Source organism: Fukomys damarensis, unplaced genomic scaffold (genome assembly GCF_012274545.1).
Source record: "Fukomys damarensis isolate Sample0158 unplaced genomic scaffold, DMR_v1.0_HiC HiC_scaffold_5, whole genome shotgun sequence".
NCBI classification, from domain to species: Eukaryota; Metazoa; Chordata; class Mammalia; order Rodentia; family Bathyergidae; genus Fukomys; species Fukomys damarensis.
In genome coordinates, this window is record NW_022900917.1 from 82565819 (window position 1) to 82590727 (window position 24909).

General features: G+C 48.7%; 1 protein-coding gene and 1 long non-coding RNA gene across 3 annotated transcripts in view; one reads left to right on the forward strand and one right to left on the reverse strand.

Annotated features, from left to right (window-relative positions):
* Slc45a4 (solute carrier family 45 member 4) overlaps positions 1-24898 on the reverse strand; it is a 35281-nt gene extending 10383 nt beyond the window's left edge. The window contains exons 1-2 of one of the 2 annotated variants that reach the window (XM_033760891.1): positions 24630-24898; positions 304-492 (exon numbers count right to left, since the gene is read on the reverse strand). In XM_033760891.1, coding sequence (XP_033616782.1) covers positions 304-492; positions 24630-24873 — 433 coding nt within the window. In that variant the 5' untranslated portion in view covers positions 24874-24898. Of the gene's footprint in view, positions 1-303; positions 493-1883; positions 1901-24629 lie in introns of those variants that run through there. The other variant, XM_010639209.3, reaches the window with a different exon arrangement.
* Positions 6573-8299, forward strand: LOC104872854. The gene is made up of 3 exons (XR_783290.3): positions 6573-6825; positions 7789-7868; positions 8230-8299. It is a non-coding gene; the product is annotated as an uncharacterized LOC104872854 (long non-coding RNA).
* Positions 24899-24909: the final 11 nt, after the last annotated feature.

Sequence of the window (24909 nt, forward strand, 5' to 3'; positions counted from 1 at the left end):
AAAAAAAAAAAAAAAAAAAAAAAAAAAAGAAAAAAAAAGAAAAGAAAAGAAAAGATAATTTCTGAAATAATGCTGGAAACAGGATGTGGTGTCTGATATGCATTAAAAACAAACGGTCCCAGCAGGAAGCGTTTCCCTGTGAACAGGTTCCTCTGGCGTTCCCACGTGGGCTGGCGCCACTACCAAGCTGCCTGCACTGTGGTCACTGCCAGGCAGCCCATGCAGGTCCCACAGGGCCAACCCTATGGCTCCAACTGCACACCTGCAGGGTGAAGTCCCGAGGCCCAGAGCACTAGCACTCACCTATGGCAGAGCCGTTGAGGAACAGTGCTACGCCAAGCAAGACGCCCACACAGAGAGCGAGGATGAAGGGCCGCCGGCGGCCCCAGCTCAGGGTGCAGCGGTCACTTGCTGACCCAATGAGTGGTGTGAAGATGAGGCCGAGGACGGGGCTCAGGAACCACGTGAGACTGTAGTACTGCTCCGGAAGGCCTGAAGGGACACGGGCCATTACTCAGGAGGCACTCTACCACACAGACTCATGTGGACTCATGCAGACACACACAGCCCCACCAGGTCTCCTAGAATGCCAAGCACCCAGAATCAAATCAGCCCAGTGTCCTGGGCCTTGTTTGCAGGACAGCCACGAGACTGGCTCTGGCCTTATTCACACAGCAGGTGCTTGGCAGGCGGTGTGACTGGGACCAGGACCCTCCACAGTGCTGGTGGCAGCCAGGCCCCTGAGGGCACCATCAGCCCACCATACTGACAGTCCACAGTGAGCAGGACAGGGGCTACAGTTAAAGGGAGAAAGAGGAAATATAAAATGTGTGTCCCAACCGGAGCTGAGGTGTTGTGGCTGCACGTGACATGCACCCCCATTTAGCCTCCCTAACCACCATGGAGACAGGAACTGTGCTCAATTTATAGCAGGGAAGCCTGAAGTTCAGAGCAGTTAGGCTACCTGCCCCAGATCACACAGCTAGAAAGTGGTGGCCCCAAGATTTAGGCAAGGACAGCTTGACTCCATGGTCTATGTTCCTTTACTCTGCATGCTGCCTTCCTATTACACAGAGCAATCGACAGTAGGGTGGGCATGGGGTGAGGATGGGGTCATAAGCTACAGTTCCACACAAAACAGGAAAAACCAGACCACAGCTATGTGCAGCAGCGTGGATGACTCTTACTATGGCATGGCGCAGCCGTGGAGAATGGGCACACACCATGGGGCTCTTGTCCTGCTATGTCCAGACTGTTGCTAGCAGTCAGGGGTCTGGTCACCTCAGGAGGGGCAGGGCCCACAGGGGAGGGCAGGCTTGGGGGTCGTTCTTTCTGCCCTGGATGTGCACAGTGGGTGTCACTGGATGGTCACACGGTAACTAATCCTCTAGCTTTGTTACATGACCTATGTTACATACTTAAAAGAAAAAAAGGGCTCTGGCACACCACTGCCTCATTTGGCTAGGATTTTATGCTGCCAAAGGCAGCACTGAGAGGCACTGAGAAACGGAATATTGTGTTGAACTGACAAGAAAAATAAACTTGTGTGGGAGGAGGAAATGTTTTCCCAGGCAGGAGGGAAGCACCTTTGAAACCTACTGCTAGCAGCCCATTAAAATGCTGACGTGCTCTGCCATACTCAGGTGTTTGCTCTGACCTCTGCACCCCCATACAACTCCAGGAAGGCTAGTTTTGTTCCCAGGCAGCACGTATCCAGGGCTTGGGAAATGTGGAGTTTGCTGATTGAGTTCTGTGGGATGGACTGGGCCTAATATGGTAGGTGTGGGTTCCTTGGCTTTGCCTTGAGGCACTCAAAGGGACAGGGGGTGCCACAGGTCACAGAACCCTGCCCACCTTCAGTGACACACACATTAGGTACCTACTTCTCAAAAATGCATCCTGATTGAAACTTCTCAGAGTCAGCAGTGTGGCCTACAGTTCAGAGAGAGCGGAATGCATCACTGCCCCCAACATGCAGGCTCTGTCACCAATGATATCCACCTGGAGTTGTATCCTGTGCTTATGGTGTCTCCTGATCATGGCTTGCTTTTCTCTAAGGGTCCCAGGCCTGGGGTGGGCTCTGGAGGTGCTGGGTTCCCTGCAGTCCTTTACTGATTCTCCATAATGCAGTCCACAGTATGTACCCGAAGTTCTGTGTGAACTCAGGCAGGCTGCAGGTCCTGAAGAGAGGGCATAACAGTTTACCTGCAGCTCTCCCCTCCCAACCCAAAGCCAGACAGGACCAGATAGGGCCTAAAGGTTTTGCTGCCTGGAGCCAAACTGGAAATGCCAGTCCACCCTGTTTGTCCAGTCTCCACTGCTCTGCCTTGCTGGGCCATTCCACTGACTGACTCCTGCCCTGGTGTTTGTTGCTACCCAAACTCCAGTCCAATCTCAGCTGTAATCCTGATCTTGACTACCCTCTGCTATCCCCACCTGCCCTGTGCCCCATGAGACCCATCCCCTTTTGAGTGACCAGATCTACCTAATGTAGATCTCTCCCTGAGGGTCCTCTAAAGAGACCTGTGGCTCCGCTCTCTACTCTTCACTCTGGTGTCATGTCAAGTCATGTAAGCCTGCCCAAGGCAGACCTGCTGTGCACCTCATGGTTGATGATCCATTGGATCCAGACTTGGCCTGGCCTGGGCAGCTTCCAGTCCCAAGAAAGGCATCAGCAAAGCCATGGAATAGACACACTAAGCCCACAGGTGGACAACTGTCACAGGTGACCACGCTGCTAACAGCTGACAGGGCTGGGAGGTTGTGTGTCATGCAGAGAAAGGGCTACGGGCTTCTGAATTTCAGAGCAAATGAGGCTGAAAGATGCTTTCCTAAGAGGACATGGGCCTGATGCAGGGTGTGAGTGCCACTTTGCATACAGGCTTGCATGTCACAGAGAAAGTCTGCACAAGTCAGGACTGGGCCTGGGCCTGACAACCATGCTCCTGGCCAGCAGGGGTACCCACTGGGGATCTTTGGGGCTCTGCTATCTTCACTTTTGCTACTGCAGGAGCTGACTGGTACACACCAATCTCAGCTCCTCCTGTCTTGGCTTCTGGTTCTGTAGCCCACCTGAAGGGGCAGTAGCAGAACCACAATGGCAAAACTCTTGGAGCTAGGGTTCAGAGACAAGTCTGTCACTTCCTCCCCTGGGCCTCAGCTGACTCCGGTCTCTGAGCTGAAGCCTGAGCTCAGGGAGTAGTTGATGAAGGCACGGCAGAGGGAAAGCTGACATCAGAAGTGCAGGGTACAGACAAGTGCCATCTCTGCTCAGAGACCTCTAGTCACTGAGAGGCCACTTGCCCTATCGGCCAAGCATTCTGCTCCCCACTGAAGGCAACCACTTTTAAGATGCACATTTGCCACACTCAGTGGCAGAAGTTCTAGCCACAACTTGGGCCTTTTTTTTGGTTGGAGCAGTAAAGCAAAGAGCGAGGGAGGGAAGACGGAGCTAATGCAGTTCCTTGAAGATTTTCAAGAGCCATAAACACTTAATTTGCTTCCTGCTGGCTGCAGTCGGTCACTACCACCACGGACCAAGCACTTGGAGCAACAGGACCTGGCCGCAAAGAACTATCTCTAACTCGTCCTCTTTAACTCAGGCATCTATCACATATAAGGCTCTATGACAGCTGCAAGAAGAGGAATGGGCCATCTCCACCTGAGCCATCCTGTGAATGCAGGCTTTGTGCTGAATTCTGCAGTGTCCTGAGGTGAGCAGAGGCTGGCATGGCCTAGACCAGCTCCTAGTGCCAAACTGACACAAAGATAATACGTGAGGGTGTCATAAAGCCCTATGGTGCCTTCAGGTCACCACAGCCCCACCAGCCAGTTAGGCAGACAGCCTCACTTTCCTGTCTCACAGGCTCTTTGAGGGCTGACTGGGTGATTCAGGTGGGACATTATCTTCGTGGGTGCCAAGGCATGAACCGCTGAAGGATCTGCTGCTGTTCATAGAAGCTGCAACCACAGAAAGTAAGGGGAGACGAAGCAGAGATGACCAAACTTGGTGCATGCTCACTCTAGCATCAAGGTAGAGAGGGTCAAATTGCAGCGGTCCCAGGCAATGCTGCTGAATCCAGTCATAAGTCTTGGCAAAGGTAGTGTAGTTGCCCAGCCCAACAGCGCTTGCTGGCACACCCTGCCCAACACTGATGCCCACAGTTGGCTGGGGTAGCAGGGGCCCATGTGGGGGCTGTTGGGGTGAGCCCACACTCTGATCAGTTATCCTGTCCAGGGACAAGGGTGTGGCTTCAAGTGCACAGTTCACAGAAGGATCTGGGAAATCCCACCATTCCTTTCTGAAATTAGTCATGCAAGTGAAATGAAAATGGTCGCCAAATCTAAACCTGGATTTTACAAAGTATTTTTCTGCTTGCCTAGAAAAATGTCAACAAGCATCAGTCACTGCCCAAGCACTGACAGGATCCCAGGAAGCACAAAAAGGGCATTGCAGGTGTGAGCCATAGCTTCCTTGCTTTCAGGGGACAGTCATTCCCAGCCTGCCCCGAGGCACAACCAGTGTCATGCTGATGGGTCTGGAAGTAGAAAAATGTACCAGGACCAAGTAGCCTTTGACAGCTTACAAGTGAGGCTTCTTATTGGCGGGGGTGGGGGGTGTGTGTAGTGTTGGGGAGTGAACAGCCGGTCCATATTCAGGCCCTAAGCTTCTAGCCCCTGCACGGAGGCCATCAGGGCTGCCCATCTGCCAGCTTAACTGGTCCTTTGTACCTTACTTGTTGGCTGTGGCCCTGAGCTCAAGGAAGACAGCACTGGCACATTTACAGGCTTACCTGGCCAAGTGTCTGGACCCAGCAGGTGCCATAACCATGTGTGGCTGAAGGCATCCTGGGCAGTGTTGCCCATGTAATGTCCCTCTGAGGCTGGCTCCCTCAGCCCTGACCACAAAGTCACCCCTCCACACAGCTCTTGGCGGGGCCTTACAACCTCCTCTCTGACCCTAAGCAACTCACTTATGGCCTAGAAGCCAGGGTAGCCTATCAATCAAAACACAGTTGCTAAGGACCTAGGTACTTAGAGGCCTCTGACAGTTTCTTGTGGCCTGGTGGTATCAGGGTCTTAATTTTAAAACGTGGGTTGGAGGAGCTGGATCACAACTTCTGGAGGCTCATGTCTTTGGAGTCCAGCCTGGCCAGAGCTCTGGGGCCTCCTTTGTCCATCCTTCCTTGACTGGGTGCCAATGAAGGTGTGGAACAGTACACCATCCTCTGAAATGACCCATGGCAGGTCACCTAGCGCAGAAAGATAGGCCCTTCTCATCCCACTCAGTGGGTAAAGATCATCCACTGAGGCTTGAGCTTCAGTGACCTGGGACACAGCTTTGCTCCACCACAGAAAGCAAAGTATTCATTCACACATACTACTGGACTGGGCTCAACAAGGCTTGGATCACGAAGCAGTCACACAGTCTGGCTTGAGGCTACAGTCTAACCACAGGCAGCCTCCACCCTGATGTGGGCCCCACTTCCCCAGCAGCCTACCCCACCTTCGCTCTCCAGAGAAATCAAGGAATGTAGTGGGAACCACAGGAGACCGAACACCTGTGGGTAGGTCTGTCCATATCCAGGGCACCTGGAGGAACCTAGAATCCCACTGCCAAAGCATAAGAATCAGGTATCAGGGGAGGCAGGCAGAAAGGCTCAACCAGGGAATGATCCTGGGGCCAGCAGGCTGCACTGTCCAGAACTGCATGTGCCAGGGGGCAGGAGGAGCCCAGGAAGGCAAGCACACCAGCAACCACACCAGGGTCTCATTCTGTTTCTACTCCAGGCTGTAAAATCCCAACCTATTAGAAAATGAAGGCACTTGCAGCCGGGCCATTGCAGTAATGGGACAGAGCCTACAAAGCTGCCTGAGAGACAGGGTGACAGCACTCTCTGTTTCAGAATGTCAGCAAGAAAAGCAAACACTTCCCACAGCAGCCCTAGTGAACAAGGGGTGTCCCTCTCACCTAAGCTGACCCATAAGCCGGCTACACAGCCTTACTGCCAGTGCAGCACAGGCTGGCCCTGGGACAACTCAGACGGGCAATTCCCAGCAAAGCGCTAAACAAACACGTCGGTCCCCAGTAAATAATTTGTGTTTTTTCCAGGCAAAAGTTGAACAACAATGGTGGGACCCGGAAGCTCCCCATGCACAGGAAACACTCACTGTGTCACTGTGCGTCCACGGCTGTGTGAGGTCACGCGGACGTTTGGGGCATGTGTGGCAGCTACTGTTCACAAGGGCATTTTTGATAAACTGGTACTTTACGGGGAGACAGGGGGCTGGGAAAGTGGCCTATAAATGTTTAACAAAGGTCTGAGACGGAATCGGAACTCACATTCTTTCTCTCAATAGACAAAGCCTGGCACATCCAGATTATGTTTGTATTCTTGGACAAAAATTCATAACATTAATCTCATGAGAACGAGTTCTTCGTGAGTAATGTGCTGCATCCTTGAGTGACCTTAGATTTCAGAAGTTGGAGCCCACATGGAGCCATCAGGTTGAGGCCACAGACAGGAGGACAGGGGTGCTGTCCTTCACATCACAGGCCTAAGCACAGGCTGCTGAGAGTCCGCATGGGGGAGGGGTCACTTCCATGGGGGGGCACACAGGGCTGTAAGGAACATTCTAGAATCACTGGAGCTGCAGGAAAGGCAGGGAGAGGGTGAAATGGAACAAGATGTTCAGGTGGTTGTTCTGGTACCACTGCAACTCCCTGGTGTGGACAGGGAGGGGACGTGACTGATACTGAACCCTGTGTCTCCACCATCCAGTGCCCACCACACTACTTCCCAGAGGACCAGCAATCCCTCAGAGGTCTGTGAGACAGAGGGGCTGGGGTGAGTGTGGCCCTGGGCTCCTTCCTGCTTCCCCAGGAGTTTGGAGTCAAGTCCTAGATGGGTGGAGAGAAGCCCAGGGCCTAGGACCCCCAGGTAGAGCTCCCAGAATGCTGACTACTGGTCCAGGCTCATTGTGGGAGGCAGGCCCTAGGATCAGTGAAAGAGGCAACACCAAGAAGCCTAGGGGGAAGAGCTGTGTGGTGTGAAACAGTGTGAAAAGGTGGAGTCTGCAGATCCATCCACAGCTCCCCGCCTGCAGCAAAAGTGCAGACAGGCTGTCAGTGTGGTCTACTGCCTGTGGCATTCAACCTTCCTGCAGGTTCCATGAATCTGATGCCAGCAGATTCAGAATGGTCTTTCCTTTGGTAATCTCTAGCTCCTTATGCTGGTCTGTGCTGGCCTCTGATCTGGGAGGTAAACAGTTCAGCCAGCTGCCCACAAAGGGCTTCCCGACTTCTCTGGCAGGGGTTGTTAATTTTTACATGAGGAGGAGCCTCAAATACACAACTAGATGCACCTGGCCAGACCCAAGCAGGACACACTCTCTCCAAAAGAATGCCAGTGGGACACCCCTCCTGCTTCCCTGCTGTATCCCTCAGCCTTCTGTGCCCAGCTATTGGGGATCTTTACTTATTGGTGAGTTCAGACACGAGCTGCTCTCTGCCTGACTGCAACACAACTGGCCACCCTTATGACTCTTGATGTTTTGGGATCAGGATCTGGTTCAGTGGTGGTGCACCTACTCAGCATGTGCAAGGCTGAGTTCAACTTCTGGTACCACAAGACAGAGAACAGATATTTTGTGGTTGGGTAAGCGATTATATGCCTCTCATCTTGAGCTTATAGGAGCATCTTGGAGATTATAAAATTTGTGCCATGTCCTGCCACCCAGCCTAAAATCACATTAACATTAGCCAACACCCTCTGCTCCTTGTAACAGCTGCATGGTACCACCAGTCTCAAAGTCAAGAGCCACCAAGGAGACAAGTCGGAGGACACAGTCGGAGGAGGAGGAAGGGGGTGAGGAGCTCATCTTGAGCTTATAGGAGCATCTTGGAGATTATAAAATTTGTGCCATGTCCTGCCACCCAGCCTAAAATCACATTAACATTAGCCAACACCCTCTGCTCCTTGTAACAGCTGCATGGTACCACCAGTCTCAAAGTCAAGAGCCACCAAGGAGACAAGTCGGAGGACACAGTCGGAGGAGGAGGAAGGGGGTGAGGAGAGGGATTAGACCTCCTTTGAGGTAGAATAAATAAAGACAGGAAAGATAGGTAGAAAGGAGATAAGAAAAATCACACTTAAAAACTAAGAACTGCAGCTTCAGGACACAATCCAGATTACCTTAAGTTATATATAATGCCTTTTTTCCTCCTAGGAAATTGACTCCAAATTTTCCTGAGGGTCTTGAAGATACAATACGTCTGCACATTAAGCCCATGCTTTTCACTTATAACCTGAGCCTGTGTTATTCTTTGCATACTACAGATTCATATATCCCAGACTCCCCATGCCCAAAGAAACAGCACTGTTAAGTGGGTACCATATCTCTAAACTTCAAACACCCGCAAATAGTTTGCATTCTAAACTATCCCACTAACATGTAACCTGCAGACATTAGGAATACACGTACTGGATATTGCGGACACCTCCAAGGACTATGTAATATCCTCAGCCCCAGACCATAATGCAACTCACTCTGTGGATGCCTACGTTCACTTCTGAGTGTGTTACTTGTTTAACTCTGCCAAATACATCTACTTGTGCCTCTACTGACTCATCCTGAGAATTACTATTCTGTGACCAAAGTTTGCCAACTTACTCTGTGGGTGAATGAAATGAGGTCTCTATATCCTCTTTGTGGGGGGAGCTTCTTGGACCCCATCTGGTGATACTATGGCGTCCCCTAAGAGAAAAGCCTGATCACCCAGCCACTCATATTGGCAGGACCTCAGGTTCACCCGACAAGGCCACCATCCCTGCCTTGCACTTGGCTCCTGGCAGCTCCTCCCATGCGAGGGAGCTTTGTACTGTTGTGTCTGCCCAGAGCACTCTGCCTCACTCTTACCTGATGCCAAGTGCCTCCCTTCATGCCCTTAAAAGAGCTGCAGGTTTTTGTTTTGTTTTCTTTGTTTGGTACTGGGGATGGAACTCAGGACCTTGTGCTTGTGAGGAAGGCAGTGGAACCACTGAGCTAAATCCCTGGCCCAGAGCTGCAGTTTTATTTGAGCATGATGGGCTTCCAGCTGATCCCTGCTTTCTCCCTGGCCCCCACAGCCCACCTACCATTTCACAGCCAAAGCGATTTAGAGACCTGTATGTATGCCTGCACTGCTTACCCCACCCAAACTGCTAGTGCCCTGGGCTAACATCCAGCCTGCTGCCCATGGCCTGCAAGGCCCTGCCCTCCCGCTGGCTGCTCAGTCCACTGGACTTCTTCTCTTTTCTCAGCTGCCTCATCCTGCCCCCTCTTGCTCTCAGAAAATACAAGACCTGTTCACATCCAGCACAGGACCTCAGTCCTACCACACCCAGCACAATAGGGACAGCTCCAAGGAGTTCAGATATTCCCATTCCAACATCAACAGCCACTTCAACTCATCTTGCTCATGCATTTGTTTTCTTACTGTCTGGAGTGAGCTTCCAGACAGAGGATCCTGGTTGACTGCCAGGTGGTGGAAGGTTCCTAGCCAACAGCCATGGAGCGAAGTACGCCCAATCCCTATGGCTCCCACCAGCTCCCGCCTCTGTGGCCCTGAAGACAGATCACTTGTGAAGAACTTTGGAACCTGGATTTTCCCACATCATGACAGCTGCAAGTGACTGGGCCATGGTGCACTCTGAAAGCAGATGTGAGCTCAGGGGCCATGCTTTACCAGCTTCAGGACTTCAGGAACAGACTAGGCCTCCAACATTCTGTTACCTTGTGGAAAAGCAGCACACTGATAAAGGTGAGCATTCTGAAGATTAAACAAGAAAACATAAAAAGAAAGGCCCAGATCAGTGCCTGGCACCTGAGACAGCCAAAGACACAGAATCCCTTCTGTGTTTCTGAGGCCACAGTGCTACAGCAAATTCCACAGCCAGTGAGTTCAAAACAATGGAGGCAGTTCAACAGATCAATTACATAGTTCTAAGAAAGTGCTCAGGAAGTCTATTTGCTTTCGGTAAACAGATTACACGTAAGAGTCTGTATGATCGCTGTACATCACAGTCGGCCACCAAGAGTCCTCCTAGAAGCAGGCCTCCCTAGGAACTTAGGAAGACCCACATAGGTGCTAGACAGCATGCAGTGAGAACGCCATTCTGGACACAACCTCAACCTTACAGCCACCTCACAAGCCCACCCCTTCCTTCAACAAGGGGGAAGATGTGTAGAGGAACATGGTTTGTACCCCCAGAAGACCCATTTACAGACCTGAGGGTGCTTATAGGATCCCAATAGAGCAAGGCAGACCCTGCAAGTCCATAGTGCTCCCCACACTCTGGACAAATTAGGTGGGCTCCTGCACAGAAGCCTCACAAGTGCCAAGCTCCTGGATGAGTTGGACCCAAGCAACAGTGGTGACAGGCCCCAGCCCCCACTGGGTACATGGGGCAGGGCTCAGGCCCAGTCCTGCCTCTAACCCTAGCCTCACTGACCTAGCACTGGTTGAACATCACACTCAGGAAGGTGGATACCCTGCCTTGTGGCATCCAAGCTGATGCTATTTTCCTGTATGATCAGCCATGCACAAAGAATCTCATGCATTCCTTTGCAATTGCAGTAGACACTTTCTGCTTCCTGAAGTTGCTAGGGAATTGATTCCTAGTGTTATACATTATACATGTGTGGTGACTGTATCATCCAACCAAACTGGACATGTCTTCCCAGAACAGCACCAAGAAGGAACAAGGCCTATCCCACACAGGGGACCTAGACATGAGGCTCTCAAGTGCTTCTTCCTGTGGTCTGTGGATGATGCTGTGATGGGAGTAACAGTGGTGATATGCTGTGAGGGGTTTCCATTGCCTTAGAAGCTTCTGCATCCTCATCTGTGAAATGGAAATGACCTCTGAGGAGCAAGTGATGCACTGTGTTGGGCACACAGTACTTTCCCTATAACTAACTCCACAGTGTGAGTACACCGTCCAGCAAGCCTGCTGTAATTTAGCACTGGAAGGAACCTGGATAGGGATGGAGAGAATACTAGAGACGAGCTTAAAACCACACTGAGCACGCTATAAAATATTACTGAATTGGCTTATGAATTAGCTACTGATTAAAATGTGAGGCTGTCCTAGGCCTATGTGACTTGATAGATGAGCCTTCAGCTGGTGTGCAGAAACAGATCTCCCTATGCCAAGGGCCACAGTTGAGGCCTCAATGGTCAGTGACACTGTGGTGCCTCTGATAGCAAGGTAACACTGCAGCTGAGGACTTTATGACTTGTATGCAGCCATTCTCTCAGAACAAATGTTAGCTAAGAAAACAAACAGGTTAGTTGTTAATCATGACCTATCTTTTACAGGAATGCAGTTTCTCCTTTTACAAGGATAGCTGACATCACCATCTTAGCCTTGCTGTTCCCTGCATCTACTTTTATGCCCCCCTGCAATGTTGTATAATCAATAAATAGTGGCGAGTCTGGAGCCAGTGCCTTGGGGTCTTAGCCTGATAAGACTGTCCCAGACCCCTATTTAAGCAGTTAAGCCTTTGTCTTATTCTTATTCTCGCTGTACCTTCAGTTAGGTGGTGGTGATGGAGTTGCTCAGGCCCAGATATGGGAGCCCTGCAACAGGTATTAATGGGAGTGGCTGCTAGCAGTAACAGGACAGCAGTGAGCTGGTGTGGAAGGAGCTAAACAGATGGCAGAGGGCAGGGAAGCAGAACAGGATTCTAGAACAGGGGGCTTTGTAGGTGGCTAGAGCCAATGCTGGTGGCCTGAGGGGTGATTCTCACCCAAGCCACTTCCTACAGTGGGGGCTGAGGGTGGAACAGTGTCTCAAGGAGCCTGGACCTGGTCCTGCTAAAATCTGGAGCATAAGTGCCAGCTCTGTGCTGAACACCACTTTGTAGCACTGTATGTCCCTGGCCATGTGCAGGACATAAGCCTGCCTGCCTCAGTCCTCTCTTCCATGACCACTATCTCTCTTCCATGACCACTATCTCTGGAGGATATGCCTATGCTCCTAAAAACCCCCAGAAATCCAAAGGAAACAGCTCCAAGAGCAAATCTTATTCTTAATAAAAGTTAAGTCAAGTTTTCTCAGCTTTCTACCTCCAATTCCTAGACATACACCCATGCCTTCCTGAAGAATAACCTTTCACATGTCTAGGGCTGAGGGTCACCCAGAGAGAAAGGACTCAGGGAGGGATCTGGGATGGGTAGAAGGGGCAAGAAAAAGGATGTGGGGTACCCTGCTTAGGGGAAATTTGCAGAGGAGCCTCAGGGACAGTGGAGGGTCAGCATGACAGGGAAAGGCCTCTAACATCAGGTGACATCTGCCTTATCTATTGTTATTTATAGCTTTGGTCCCAGTAATGAAAAGTGGTCCAAAACACCCCAGGTGGGGAACAGCAGAGTACTGTCTTTTTGTGAAGACACTGAATGTCACCTTTACACTAATCAGTGCCTGCACGCAGTACTGTGTGGGAATGTTGACAGCCAGTGTGGGCCGAGGGTCTACTCTACAGCACCTGCTACTCCACGGTTCAACACTCCCTTCATGGTCTAGTTCAAACTGTCCAAGGGACATCAAAGGGATGTGTACCTGCCAGCATCTTAAGAGACTCAAATCTCTACCCTGAAGTATGGACAGGGGAGTGGCCTCAGGAGTGCACACACAGAGTGTTCCCATATCACTAGCAGGTGGCAGGACTTATTACCTTTACAGGTAACAAGATTCAACTGTAAGTACAGAATTTAATTTTTAAAACAGAAGTGTTTATCAATCAGCCCACGGAATTACTAAAATTAGTAAACTCATAAGCCAGTGCAGAAGTAGACTGCAGACAGCTCTGAGTTTCAGAACTTACAAAATACATCCTGCTTCCTTCCTAAAGCAGGTTTTCCTTCTCTAAGGGGGAAGCAGTGCTAGAAATTGAACTTGGTGCCTTGCATATTCTAGGCAACTGCTGTACCATTGAGCTATACCCCTAGATCCACAAGTAAATTCTGATATGACTTGAGAACAGTATTAACCACTTACTGGTCCAATTATTTAAATATAGGATGACCAAAAGTTGCATCTTTTTTTTTTGTTTTGTTTTTTGAGACAGGGTCTCACTGTGTAGGTGAGACTGACCTGGAACTCACTATGTAGCCCAGGCTGGTCTTGAACTCACAGCGATCCTCCTGCCTCAGCCTCCCAAATGCTGGGATTATAGGCATGCGCCACCACGCCTGGCTTGCATATCATTTTTTGTTAATTTTTATAAGATAATATAAGAGGAAATATAAAAAAAGAAATTTTATTAAATTCATTCAATACAAGAATCAACCAGCTGAAATGACACCTGCCAAAGTGACGCTCAGGATAGTATATAAACAAACTCATGCTCGGGGTAAACTGTTAAGTGGTTAAACTGTCATTACCATGTGACTAGGAAGGAGAATGTTAAATTTGTACTAAAGGTTCTATTACAGATGACCATAAAGACCTTGAGTAATCAGAGCCTTCTGCCACATCTACCTTCATAACACCTAGCCCACAGGGTGGGCCTCTCCCTCAGTCTCATGGGTGCAGGGCCTCAGCTGGGCATGGGCTGTGGATCTGCAGGTGAGGTTGGCCTTGGGAGGCCACATTTGGTGCTGTGGCTGAGGTGAGGCTCTGTGGTTTAATGACAGCTCTGAGATCATCTCCTTCTCTGCAGAGATCTGTAAACGTCTCTGATGACTCCAAGAACCAAGCCACTAGAACAGTTTACTGCTGGTGCAACCACTAGTGTATAATCACTCCCACATGGGTCTGTGTGTCTAGTCTGTAGGAACTGGGACTATTCTCCTTCCTGTCGGGGTCCTCTAACAGCTGAGGCCCAACTTGTTGTCACTCAGAACTTGTTGTCATGGTGGTCTCTGTGAAGAGCAGCCTGTTTGGGTGAAAGGGATGGCTCAAATTTTGATTCTTCAGTAACTGACTGAGGACCCCGAGCAGGTCTCTTTCCCCCTCCATATCCTGATCTTCTCTGACTGAGAAAGGCCACTTTCTCCTGTGAGAACTTAGCAAGGCTGAGAAGTCCAGTGACGAAACGTGCCTGGGATCTGTTCCCTGCTCTCAGCCCATTCTCTGCATGTTCTCCACATGGGTCCCCCTGAGACCTTCGTCCTCTCGGTATTACTTGTAGTGTCCTTCCATCCGAAGGGGGGTCTCACCATTTCTAGCAGCCCCAGAGGTAAGCAAGGAGTGTCAACCATCACTCTGTCCGATCCCCAACTCCTCAGTAGACAGCTTCTCCTCTATAGCACCATGGCCAGGGATAACCTCCCAGCCCTCAGAAGACTCCAAGCTGATTACGATGATGTTCCTGAGAACCAGGCACAATGGCAACAGTCTTCAACTCCAGTGTGATACCTGACATCTCAAGTCAATCCTCTTTCACAAACTTCTTTCCCTCAGCCCTGCCCCCAAACTTTTCCTCATTCTTATTTTGACAGTCTCAGCTGCATATAAAGGAATGTTTCCTTCAGTTCTGACCTTCTGTTCTTTTCTACTATAAGCTAATATTCTATGTGTATAATTAACTTTCATATTTAGATTAGGTTTTTGCTACCATTTACATCTTAACATTACCTAAATCTCTCTAATTAGACTAGACTTTTTTCCAAGACTTGAAGCCCAGACACCAGTGACCTAAAGGATAGCTCTATTTGGATACACCTCAGGTAGAAGATACTCAGGGTTCAACTCATTTGGCTTTTACCATCTGTAACAGTTAATCTTGTTAACCTGAATGGGTTGAGAGATGTCCAGACCCAAACAAGTGATTGGATAGTGAGGGCACTAACCTCATCCATCAATTTACCCATTGAGTTCACAGCTGAATGGGCTACTGGGGGTGGGGTCTAGCTAGGGGAAGCAGGTCACTGGGGGAATGCCTTTGAAGGCTAAGTCTTGTCCCCAGCCCCTTTCTCTCTGGGTCTCTGCTTTCTGACGTGAAGTGAATAGCTTTTCTGCACTATACTCTTCCACAGTGATATTTCTGCCTTAGAGCCAATTAACCATGGAGTGAAACCTCTGAAGTCATAAGCCAAAGTAGTCTTTTCTTTGTTAAATTGTATATGACATATATTCTGGTCACAGCAACAAAAAGCTAACTAATACACTTTCAACCCTTTTCTTCCTATTATATTTCCTGCCCACCTGAGCTGTGTGAAACCCAGAATCATTGATTGAGGAGCACTTTCAACACAACTGTGCTCAACAATAACACTTTAGCAAAGATACAGGTGCAGAAGATAGGATGCAACCATGTTCTAGAAAAGAGGGGCCAGAAGAGGCCTTCTATGACCCCAAGATGACTCCCACAGAGTGCTGATGAAAGCTGGCATGCATACAAGGAAGGGCCTAGGCTACTAGTAGCCAGAGTGGCCCTGGCTTGATAGAGAATGGGGAAGTCAGGACTCTGGAAGGGGAAGAGAAAGGAGGTGCTGCCTCAAATTGCTGTCGTTAGACAGACACCACTCTCCAAGACAGGCCATTATTCTCACTAGCCATGTTTTCAACTGACAGCAAAAAATGCATCTGTGTGTACATCAATGAAGAAGTAGCCTGACTGAAATGTGTGACCCATGATAACCTCTCCTAGAGTCATCACGCATATGCTCCCTGGTCAGAGCTGCAGCCTGGGCGCTCAGCCGCAGTGGAAGCCTAGGTGCAGGTTCCTCCTGTACACCACATCTAACACCATGGGCAGGCATCTGGAGACAATCACCCAGGCTACACCTTGTCCCTCCCAGCCAACCTCAGTTTTCCCAGTTTTCTATTCTGTGAAAAGCCTACTTGGAAACCTGCAGAAATCAAGAAGGTCTGAAAGTTACAGCCAATACAACATATTACATCAAAGTTTCTTTCGATCTATTTGCTGTGATGTTTCCAAAGTAGTTTATAAGGTAGAAGACACATTCATGCCCACTCTTCACTTAAAAAAGGAGACAAGGTCAGGGTGCAATTCAGGTGCTTGCTAGCAAGGGGGAGGCACTGGGTTTGATCTTCGACAAAATCTTAAAAAAAAAAACGTAAGTAAATGACTATGCTATACTACTTATGTAATTTAGATATGGTCATATTTGGTGTAAAATACTTGGATATATAATTTTTTTTTGGTGTTGCTAGAGATAGATCCTAGAGTCTTGTGTGTGCTAAGCAAGCCTCTTTCTCTGAGCTATGGCCTCAGCCTGGTAGTTAATTATTTACTGACAAAATTACCATAATCTGGGAACTATTCTTCTGCTGGATACACTCTGTACTGACTGTTTTTAAGAATAAAAACAGCACTTGTACTAAATTTTACCACATGAAAATACTTCTTTCTATGATTCTAACTTTACTTTTGGTGTGGTTTAAGGAAGTATTTCACAGTTTACAGAGCAACCTCCCTGAGGAAGCCATTCATGCCCCTGCTCACCTGCCTGGGAGCCTTCTGAGGTCCAGGCCCACAGATCCCAAGGAGCTCCTACCTTGCCCTATCCTTTCAACATGAATGTGATGGTTTGTTAAAATTTAACTTGCTTTTGGTTTTCACTATAAAAAATAATTTTCTGCAGAAATAAGGTGTAAAATTCTTCTGTGTAAATCAATGCTGATAGAGTTCATGTTCTGTCACATTTTTTTCAGTTTTTTTTATTAGTGTGTGTGTTCAGAAAACGTAATAGCTACACTCATTTTGGGGAAGTGATATATATCTTGATCATTTCCCACTCCTTTATCTACTCCCCCCCCTTTTTTTTTTGGTACCAGGGATTGAACTCAGACCCTTGCACTTGTGAGATAGGTGGTAGAACCACTGAGCCAAATCCCTGGCCCAAATCCCCTGTATTTTAATATTCATGATGACCCAGTAAGTTGAGAAATCGCCACAATGCAGTGCAGCTCACTGATGACCACGAGAGTTCCACCAGTGTTCATGAGCACACAGCTGCCCCGGTGTGCAAAAAGCAGCTGTTTTCCACCCTGCTAGATTGTCACCACTTCTGTAATATGCCACACCCTCCTCTACCCTTCCTGCTGTACCACAGCCCAAAGCGCTCATACTCACTCTTGTTCCACACCCCTTAACTTTTGCAAATCAGAGGCATGCCTGTCTTTCTGTGCCCCTTTTGCGCTGAGCTGTGTCCCTCATTCCCACCTGTCTCTATGTACTCTACATGCTCCTCTATAGCAGGGAAAAGTCTTCCTAATCTCTTTTGATATCTGGAGGCTTCTGGGGCAAAAGCCACCACCCCTGCCCCAAACACGGCAGAACGCCCAGCACACGAGGGTCCCTCAAAACTGACTGAGAGACAGCCTCTCTCACACCTTCCCATCTGAGCTGACCTGGATTCACCAGCACCCCTTAGCTCTCTAAACATAACTTCCCAGTTGCCGGGTCCCTGGTGAGCCACAGGCATGCAGCTGCCATCATCTTCCAGCATCCAGCAAGCATTAGCAAGCAGGTGTGCGTGAGAGTCTGATAACAGGAACACACAGAAAAACTGTTTCTGTGAACATTTCACAGCATTCTACAGGCCAAGAAACCCATATTTCTCCTCCCAAACATAGGGTCCCTGCACTAGAAGCTGTGTGAGCACTGTGGGCAGAGGGAGGAGATCCACCACATCCAACTGTCCTCATGCATACACACACAGGTGTTCTCCTGGTAGGTTTTAACTGCATGTGGGTTGTGGTGAGGCCCGGCATCAGTGGATTTTTCAGACAAGAATCCTCAGCAGACACCCACACCCTCTCATCCTCTGGGTCTCTTCACAAGACAGGAGCAGGTCTGTGGCAGCTCCCACCTACACAACAGCCACCCTTTAGACTTTCCTATCTCCAATCAGCAGGATTGCTGCTAATTTGTAGGTGGAGTTCTGTATGGCCATCCAATTTGTTCTCACATTTTTTACTGTAATAATAATAATAAATATACACACACACACACACACACAATTTATCATTTTAACTATTAAGTTTAAACTTTACATTCAGTCCATTCCCATTGCTATTCAACTACTACCAACCACCATCCAACTCCAGAACACTTTCATCTTCCCAAGCTGAAGCTATGTCCTATTAGACACAGATTTCCCCACCTCCCCAGACCCTGGCATTCACTGTTCTACTTCCTATCTATGGATTGGACTCCTCTGGGCACCTCATATGGTGAAATTACACAGTAGTCATCCTTCTGTAACAGGTTTGTTTCATTGAGCAGAATGCCATCAAGGTTCACCCAACTGTGGCCACTGACCTCCTTGGCACCTGTGACCCTGCAGTCCCACAGCCTTATGTGTAGGAAGGGTCCCTCATCAAACAAGAGCGACATCCTGTAGTGTCTGGCTGGCACACTCCCCATACTGGACATGCAGCAGGTTCAGCTGCTTGTGCCTGGGCCCTAGTTCCCTGGATGTAGAGCAGGCTGCCCTGCCTGGGGCTGCAGATAAGCCACAGGCTGAAGGTGCTATGCAGGATTCTTGGAGAAGCCATCATGGTGCCCTCCTGGTAAGTTTTCTGGCCTCTACAGCCCCCGTGCCAGCCTACTTGAGCTGGCAGACAGGGAGAGGCGGGACTTCCAAGTGAGAACTCCTGCAAAGTCTCTACTACCTAACACTGGGTGCCAAGGCACTGCACGTGCCTGCTGTGACAAAGTGGTACCAGATGCTAAAGTAAGGTGGGGCAGATACTCTCAGGAGCTCTTTCTGCCAAGAAAGGGAAGTGAGCCTTGAAGTTTGGCTTTGGGTTTTTTTTTTTGAGATGGGGGTCTCACTTTGTTGTCCAGGCTAGCCTGTTGTCCAGGCAAGCGATCCTCCCACCTCAGTCTCTTCAGTCGCTGGGACTATGGGTGCGCGTGTGTGTGTGTGCGCGCGCACACACACACACACACACACACACACACACGCACGCGCACACACACACTGTGTGCGTGTGTGCGTGTGTGTGCGGGTGTGCACTGGGGACTGAACTCCAGGCACTGTGCAAGCTAAGCACACATCCCACCACAGAGCTGAACCCCAGCCTGGGCCTTTCATAAGAAGAAAACAGGCCAAGAATTTACTGTCTGCTTAAGTCCCTTGGGTCAGCCAGGGCTTCTGGCAAGACTGGACCCTTTCCCTAGAAGGAATTCCTAGAAAGGTGTAAAGGTCACCTGGGTTGTAAGTGAACAATGAGAATAACATCTTGACTCTGTAGGCAAAGAAGTCACAATATCACCACAAAATCAAGTCGCCTAGTTCAGAGTTTAAAATAACTGTCCAAGTACTCAAAAATTATGAGGACAACATCTTGAGTGTTTACTGCACATGTGCACCCACTATAATGAGATGCATTTTCACACAGGGTAGGAAGACACGTTTCTAATTTCTCACCAAAGACTTGTCATGTTTTGTGGATTTTGATATGAAGCTAATAGGTGGCCAGCTCTGTAAACATTGCACTGAGTTTCTAAGATGGGGTAGATGTGTGTTCAGACCCTGCAGGTGACTGATGGGAGACTGCTTTGGCCAATCTACAGCACCAGGCCTCCAGTGGCCATGGCTTACACATTCAGGAATGGAGGGTGAGCCACACATGAAGAGCATTTTCTACTTCTAGTGCTTGCTGTGAATGGTTTTCAAAGGGCAAGCTTTTCCTACAGGAGCAAATGCAAACTTCCAGTTAGAGCAGACCATGCCCTAGGAACTCTGATCACAAGACGCTGCCACACGGAGTGGAAAAGTCTGGTGTTCCTAACTCAGTGGACATTCACAAAGTGGACATAAGCCCTGGTCATTATCCTCCACCTTCTGCATGTAGGAGGGAATAAATCCGACTTTCCCCATAAGTAAGTCTGCAGCCACTGCCTGACAATTCCTATATACTGCTGCACTGGGCTTTTGCCAAGGAGGGGAACTGGCATGTTCCCCTACACTAACCCAGCTCTTGTTCATGAGTCAAACCCAAAGCAGCAATAAAAGCTGTCCTTTCTCTGTTATCTGACATTCCTTTTCCCCTGAGTATACTTCCTGAGCCAAGAGGGAAACAATAAGTGGAGGGGAGGCTGGATTCTCCTTCTCAAGGGAAAAAGACTACATGGGAACCAGCACGGGAGGGTGTCCAGAGGCGAGCTGACTCAGAGTTGCTGCCTTTCTGCTAAATGTGGCCATCTATTCTAACAGGACACTGAGCTGCCAGAATCGTCACCTGCTCTGCAACTGTAGTGATGTGTAAATGGCACATCCATCACCAGCTGTGGAGGGTAAGGTGTGCACCAGGGAACTTCTCAGGGTCCTCCCTCTACCTTCCAGACCTCCCCACAGTACCCAGTGTCACGCCTCACCTCCTCTGTTCTCTAGAGCAGGACAGTAGGCCCCATCATCAAAAACCATTCTGACACCAACAAAAACAAAAACAAAACAGGATTTTAGGTGCTACTCTGTCTCAATATGAATCCTAGAGTCTCTTCCAAAAGCTGAACCATTCAATAAATGGTATAGAAATTTAGTCCATAGGAACAGTGGCATCTCAAATAGGCAAGGAAGCAGTGGTACTGACTGAAGGAATGTTATGGTTTATATTTAGATGTCCCACTGAAGTATCATTTGTTCATAGGTGGGGCTTTTGGGAGTTGACTGGATGAATCATGGGTCTGATACTGTAACATGGGTGTGTGATAATGATTTCTTCCAATGATTGGTGTAGCATAATTTTGGGTGTGGATTATGGATTTACTGAACAGGGAAGACCCATTCTGGGTGTGAATGGCACCAACTAAGCCACTTGTAGCATGGAAGGCACAAAAAGGGAAAGAAGAAAAAAGTCTGGTTGCTTCCTGCCTTCCTCTCATGAACTTTTTCTCCTCTGCCATGTTCACTGACCATGCTGCTCTACCCTGAATTTGACTATGGACTGAAACCTCTGTAAACTGTGAGCTAAAATAAACCTTTCCTCCTTCAATTTGTGGGTGTCAGGTATTTTGTCCCTGTTATGAGAAAGTAACTAAGACGAGGGACAGTCCACGGCAAGGCCAGCCAGGGACACTCCTAGACACAGCCATAGAGGCCCACTGCCAGGTGCAGATCAACAAGCAGCTCTGAAGATAGAGAGCAAACTTTCTTCTCTGGCATGGAATCAGCTTCACAATATGCTGGGGATGCTTTACAAGAGTCACTCTGGGGGACAGAGAAGAGGCACAGATGCCTGACTAGCAAGTATCCCATGTAGGAGCCAGGAGAAACAGGATGGGACTCAAATGGCTGGACAACAGGAATGCGAAAAGACTTCACTGTCCAACTCAATGTAACTTTTGAACTCTGAATTGGGGAAAAATGTTCTCAATTTAAGAAAAACAGATCAACTGAGGCTAGGTGAGACCCTGTTTCTCTCTCACACACACACACACACACACACACACACACACACACACAAAACAAAAAGAAGGCCTTGGGTTCACTCCCCACTATTGGGTAGTAGGGTGGACAAAGAGAAAGAAGAAGAAAAGAAGGGAAAGAAGAAGGAAGAGAGGGATGGAGGGAGAAGGGGAAGGGAAGGAAGGAAAAAGAAAAAGGAAAGAAAGGAAATCTTAAAAGTTTCCCCTGCAAGTGAAGGCTTAGAAACCAAAGGCAAGGCTGCTCCAAGGTGCCAAGCCCAGACTGCTCATCTGACAGTGTTGACCATACCCTCCCTGCATGCACAAGGTCACCCTCTGGTGCAAACGTCCTTTTCACAGACAGCCAAGTTTCAAGTGTGCAGGACTCAGAAAGGAAGCCAGTCCTGTTAAGGCCCAACCCTGCTCTCCTGGTCACATCCACCACCTCCTCTGCCATCAAGGGCCTCCTTCCGCCTAGGCCTAGGAAACAGCGTACCACACAGATGTCAGCAGTCATGGGTCCTCAACAGCCACAAGATAATGGGCAGTGAGCAGGAGGGACTTCCTCACCGTGGGGCACCCCAACAGCCTCTGTTTACAGGAGAGGAGTCACTGTGGGGGGAAGTGATGAGGCACAAACCCCTAACTGGGCTTGTCAAGCAGTGCTACCACTGACATTTTAAGAACAAAAGACAACTTATCAACTGGGAATAGCACACCCATCACAGGAACAAGTTCACCATTGTCAGAGATAGACTATCTTCTGCATATCTCAGCTGACTACTCCTGAATTGAGCACATTGCCCTACAACCTTTTATGGTGGCAAAGTCCGAACTGACCCACTTCTTCGTGTTTTCTCCTTTTGAGTTTTCAATGAGAAAGTTTTTCCTGGGGAATCAATCTTTTGAATGAGAAAGAGCAGACTTGCTATCATTCAATTATTTAAAGCACAAATTATAGGCAGAACTGTGGGGACATGCCTGTAATCCCAGCACTCTGGGAGGCTGAGGCAGAAAGACTGGAAGTTTGAGCCTAGCCTGGGCAACTCAGCCATTAGTGAGTCCTTGTCTTAAAAAAGGTGGGGAGGGGTTGGGGGTGTAACTCATTGGGAAGGGCCTTGGTTCAATCCCCAGGGCCAGCCCTACCCACAAGTCCTGTTACACACAGACTGCGTATGCAGGTTTATGTGAGTTACGCAGTTTGGGGCCGATACAGGATACTGTCATCCCTTCAGGTCAGATTGCCACGGCCTACTCCTTTATTACAATTCACCTATTTCAGTCATCATTTCTGGAATTTGATATAGAGCAGACATGCCTAGAACTCAGGAAAGCTACTTTCAATATATTTTAAAACACACACTAACTATCCTTGGTTACCTGAAATTATACAAGTCTCATGTAATAACTATTAGTAAGTCCCCAATTTATGAACAAGTTCCATTCCGGAAGAACATTCCTAAGTCAGATTCGTCTGTAATCTGACAAAGTGAGTCATATACAGTATACCTGTGAAAGTTCACAACTCAACTATTTGTTAGTAAAATCAGGGACTTACGGTACTCAAAGTCAAACAATGAAGTGTGCTAAAAGTTGCAAGGAATTGAGGTTCACAACCCAGAAAGTGTGAAAATTCCAAGGAGTTGTGCGTGTCAGTTTCAAAGCCTATAACAAAGAAAATGTGGGCGCAGAGTTCCCGGACATCTGTGTACAGGGTCAATCACTCAGCAGTCACCATAACCGTAAGAGGCAGTCCAGAACTGGAAGACAGGTCCAACTCTAACCAGCTTCACTAGACAGTGGTTTGAGTATGACTGGATGCAAGTCCTTAGACATCGAGAGGACAAAATAAACATCAGGTGACCTTGCTCACATCCCACTCCCCTCCCACTGGAGCCAGCCACAAAGGTGATCTTTAACTCCGTGGACACACTGAGGCCCTCCCTCTGGGCACACCACCTTGTTCCCTTCCTGGGAGAATCTGGTGTCTCCATCTTGATGATGGTGGGGGTCTTTGTTTCTTTCCCTCAGGCTACTTTTAAAGTAGTACTTGTGGATCTGGCAAGTTGTTTCTGCCTCCTCCACCAGGCTAAGCCACACGAAGACAGATATAGTGACCTGTCCATCTCAGTGTCCTAGCACAGGGCACCAAGGATCAAGAGAAGAAACGTGGCACCAAGGATCAAGAGAAGAAACGCCGTGACAAGAAAGAACAGAGTGACCTAAAAGTCATCACACTCTACAACTTCCCAGCCCTCCAGGAGATCCTGATCTTGTCAATGTCTGAGCCCACAGGCTACTTGGTGAATTCTTCTCAGGACAAAGGCTTTGGAGAGAAGTAACGAAACACACAGAATTCTAAAAGGAAGAGCGTGCTGAAACCTGACATTGGAAATGCTAAAGCATGGTGAGTAGTCTCCACCAATTTGTCTGGTGACAGACCTGGGCAGGCACGAGAACTAGAGACCTGAGACAGAAACTGACACCTTCACAGGCCACTGCCCTCGACTGCAGAACCATGTACTGCAATGTGCACATGCGATGGGGCTGGGGCAGCTCTCACTGAACAAAACAGTTACATTTGCAGCAAGAAATACTTCTAAAACAACCAAAATCAATTCTTAAAATATTTTACCTTGTCTGTGTGGAATTCTAGAATGAAAGTGAAGCTCTTAAATGGCTTAGCTCCTTTACCTAGAACTCTTGTGAGGCTAAAGAGTTGCAAAACCTTCTGAGACCACAGGGAAGGCTAAACCTTTTGATAAAACTTCTGGCCCCACTGCCACACACAAGCGGCAGTTGGGAAGTTCAGCAGCACCGTCACCAGGCTGGGCTCCATTGTGCCAAGCCAAGCAACCCTGTGAATCATGGTTTGCAACCAGTGTCATTCAACCACCTGAATATCACAATGAATTAAAACTGAAACCAAGGATGATAATGACAGAAAGAGGACAACAGAGAATCTAGCACTGCCTCATGCTTCCCAAAGCCAGGCACTGTACCTTGTCCCAGTGCAGCCACTGACACCCAGAATATCCACGTGCCCAACCACCCGTCTTGCCAAAACTGTGACTAGAGATTGACACCAGAAGGCCACATACCCCCTGGTTGGGTTTAACAGAGGAGGAGACTAATTTATAGCAGGTTAAAGGAGAGAGGACTAGGGCCTCAAGTCAAGGCTTTGGAGGACAAAACGGGTCTAGTACCTGCAGCATGGTCAGTGCCATGCTGGACATGGTGACGTGCGTAGCACTTACCAATCTGCAACAGTATGGGTGTGACCAATGCCGTTTCCATGGCGTAACAGAACTCCCTGCCAAACATCACCGCCCCATGCATCACCCACAGGCGCATGGGGATTCGGTCTATGGACCCCTCACTGATGGTCTCATCTCGGTTCTCGGTCTCCCGGTTTCCAGGTTTCTGTGGGTTCGGCAGGGGCACAGGTAACTCTTGTACTTGCATAGATTCCGAGTCAGCATTCTGCGGAGCCATTTTCATTACCACCAGAAAAAAAAAATATATATATATATTCTA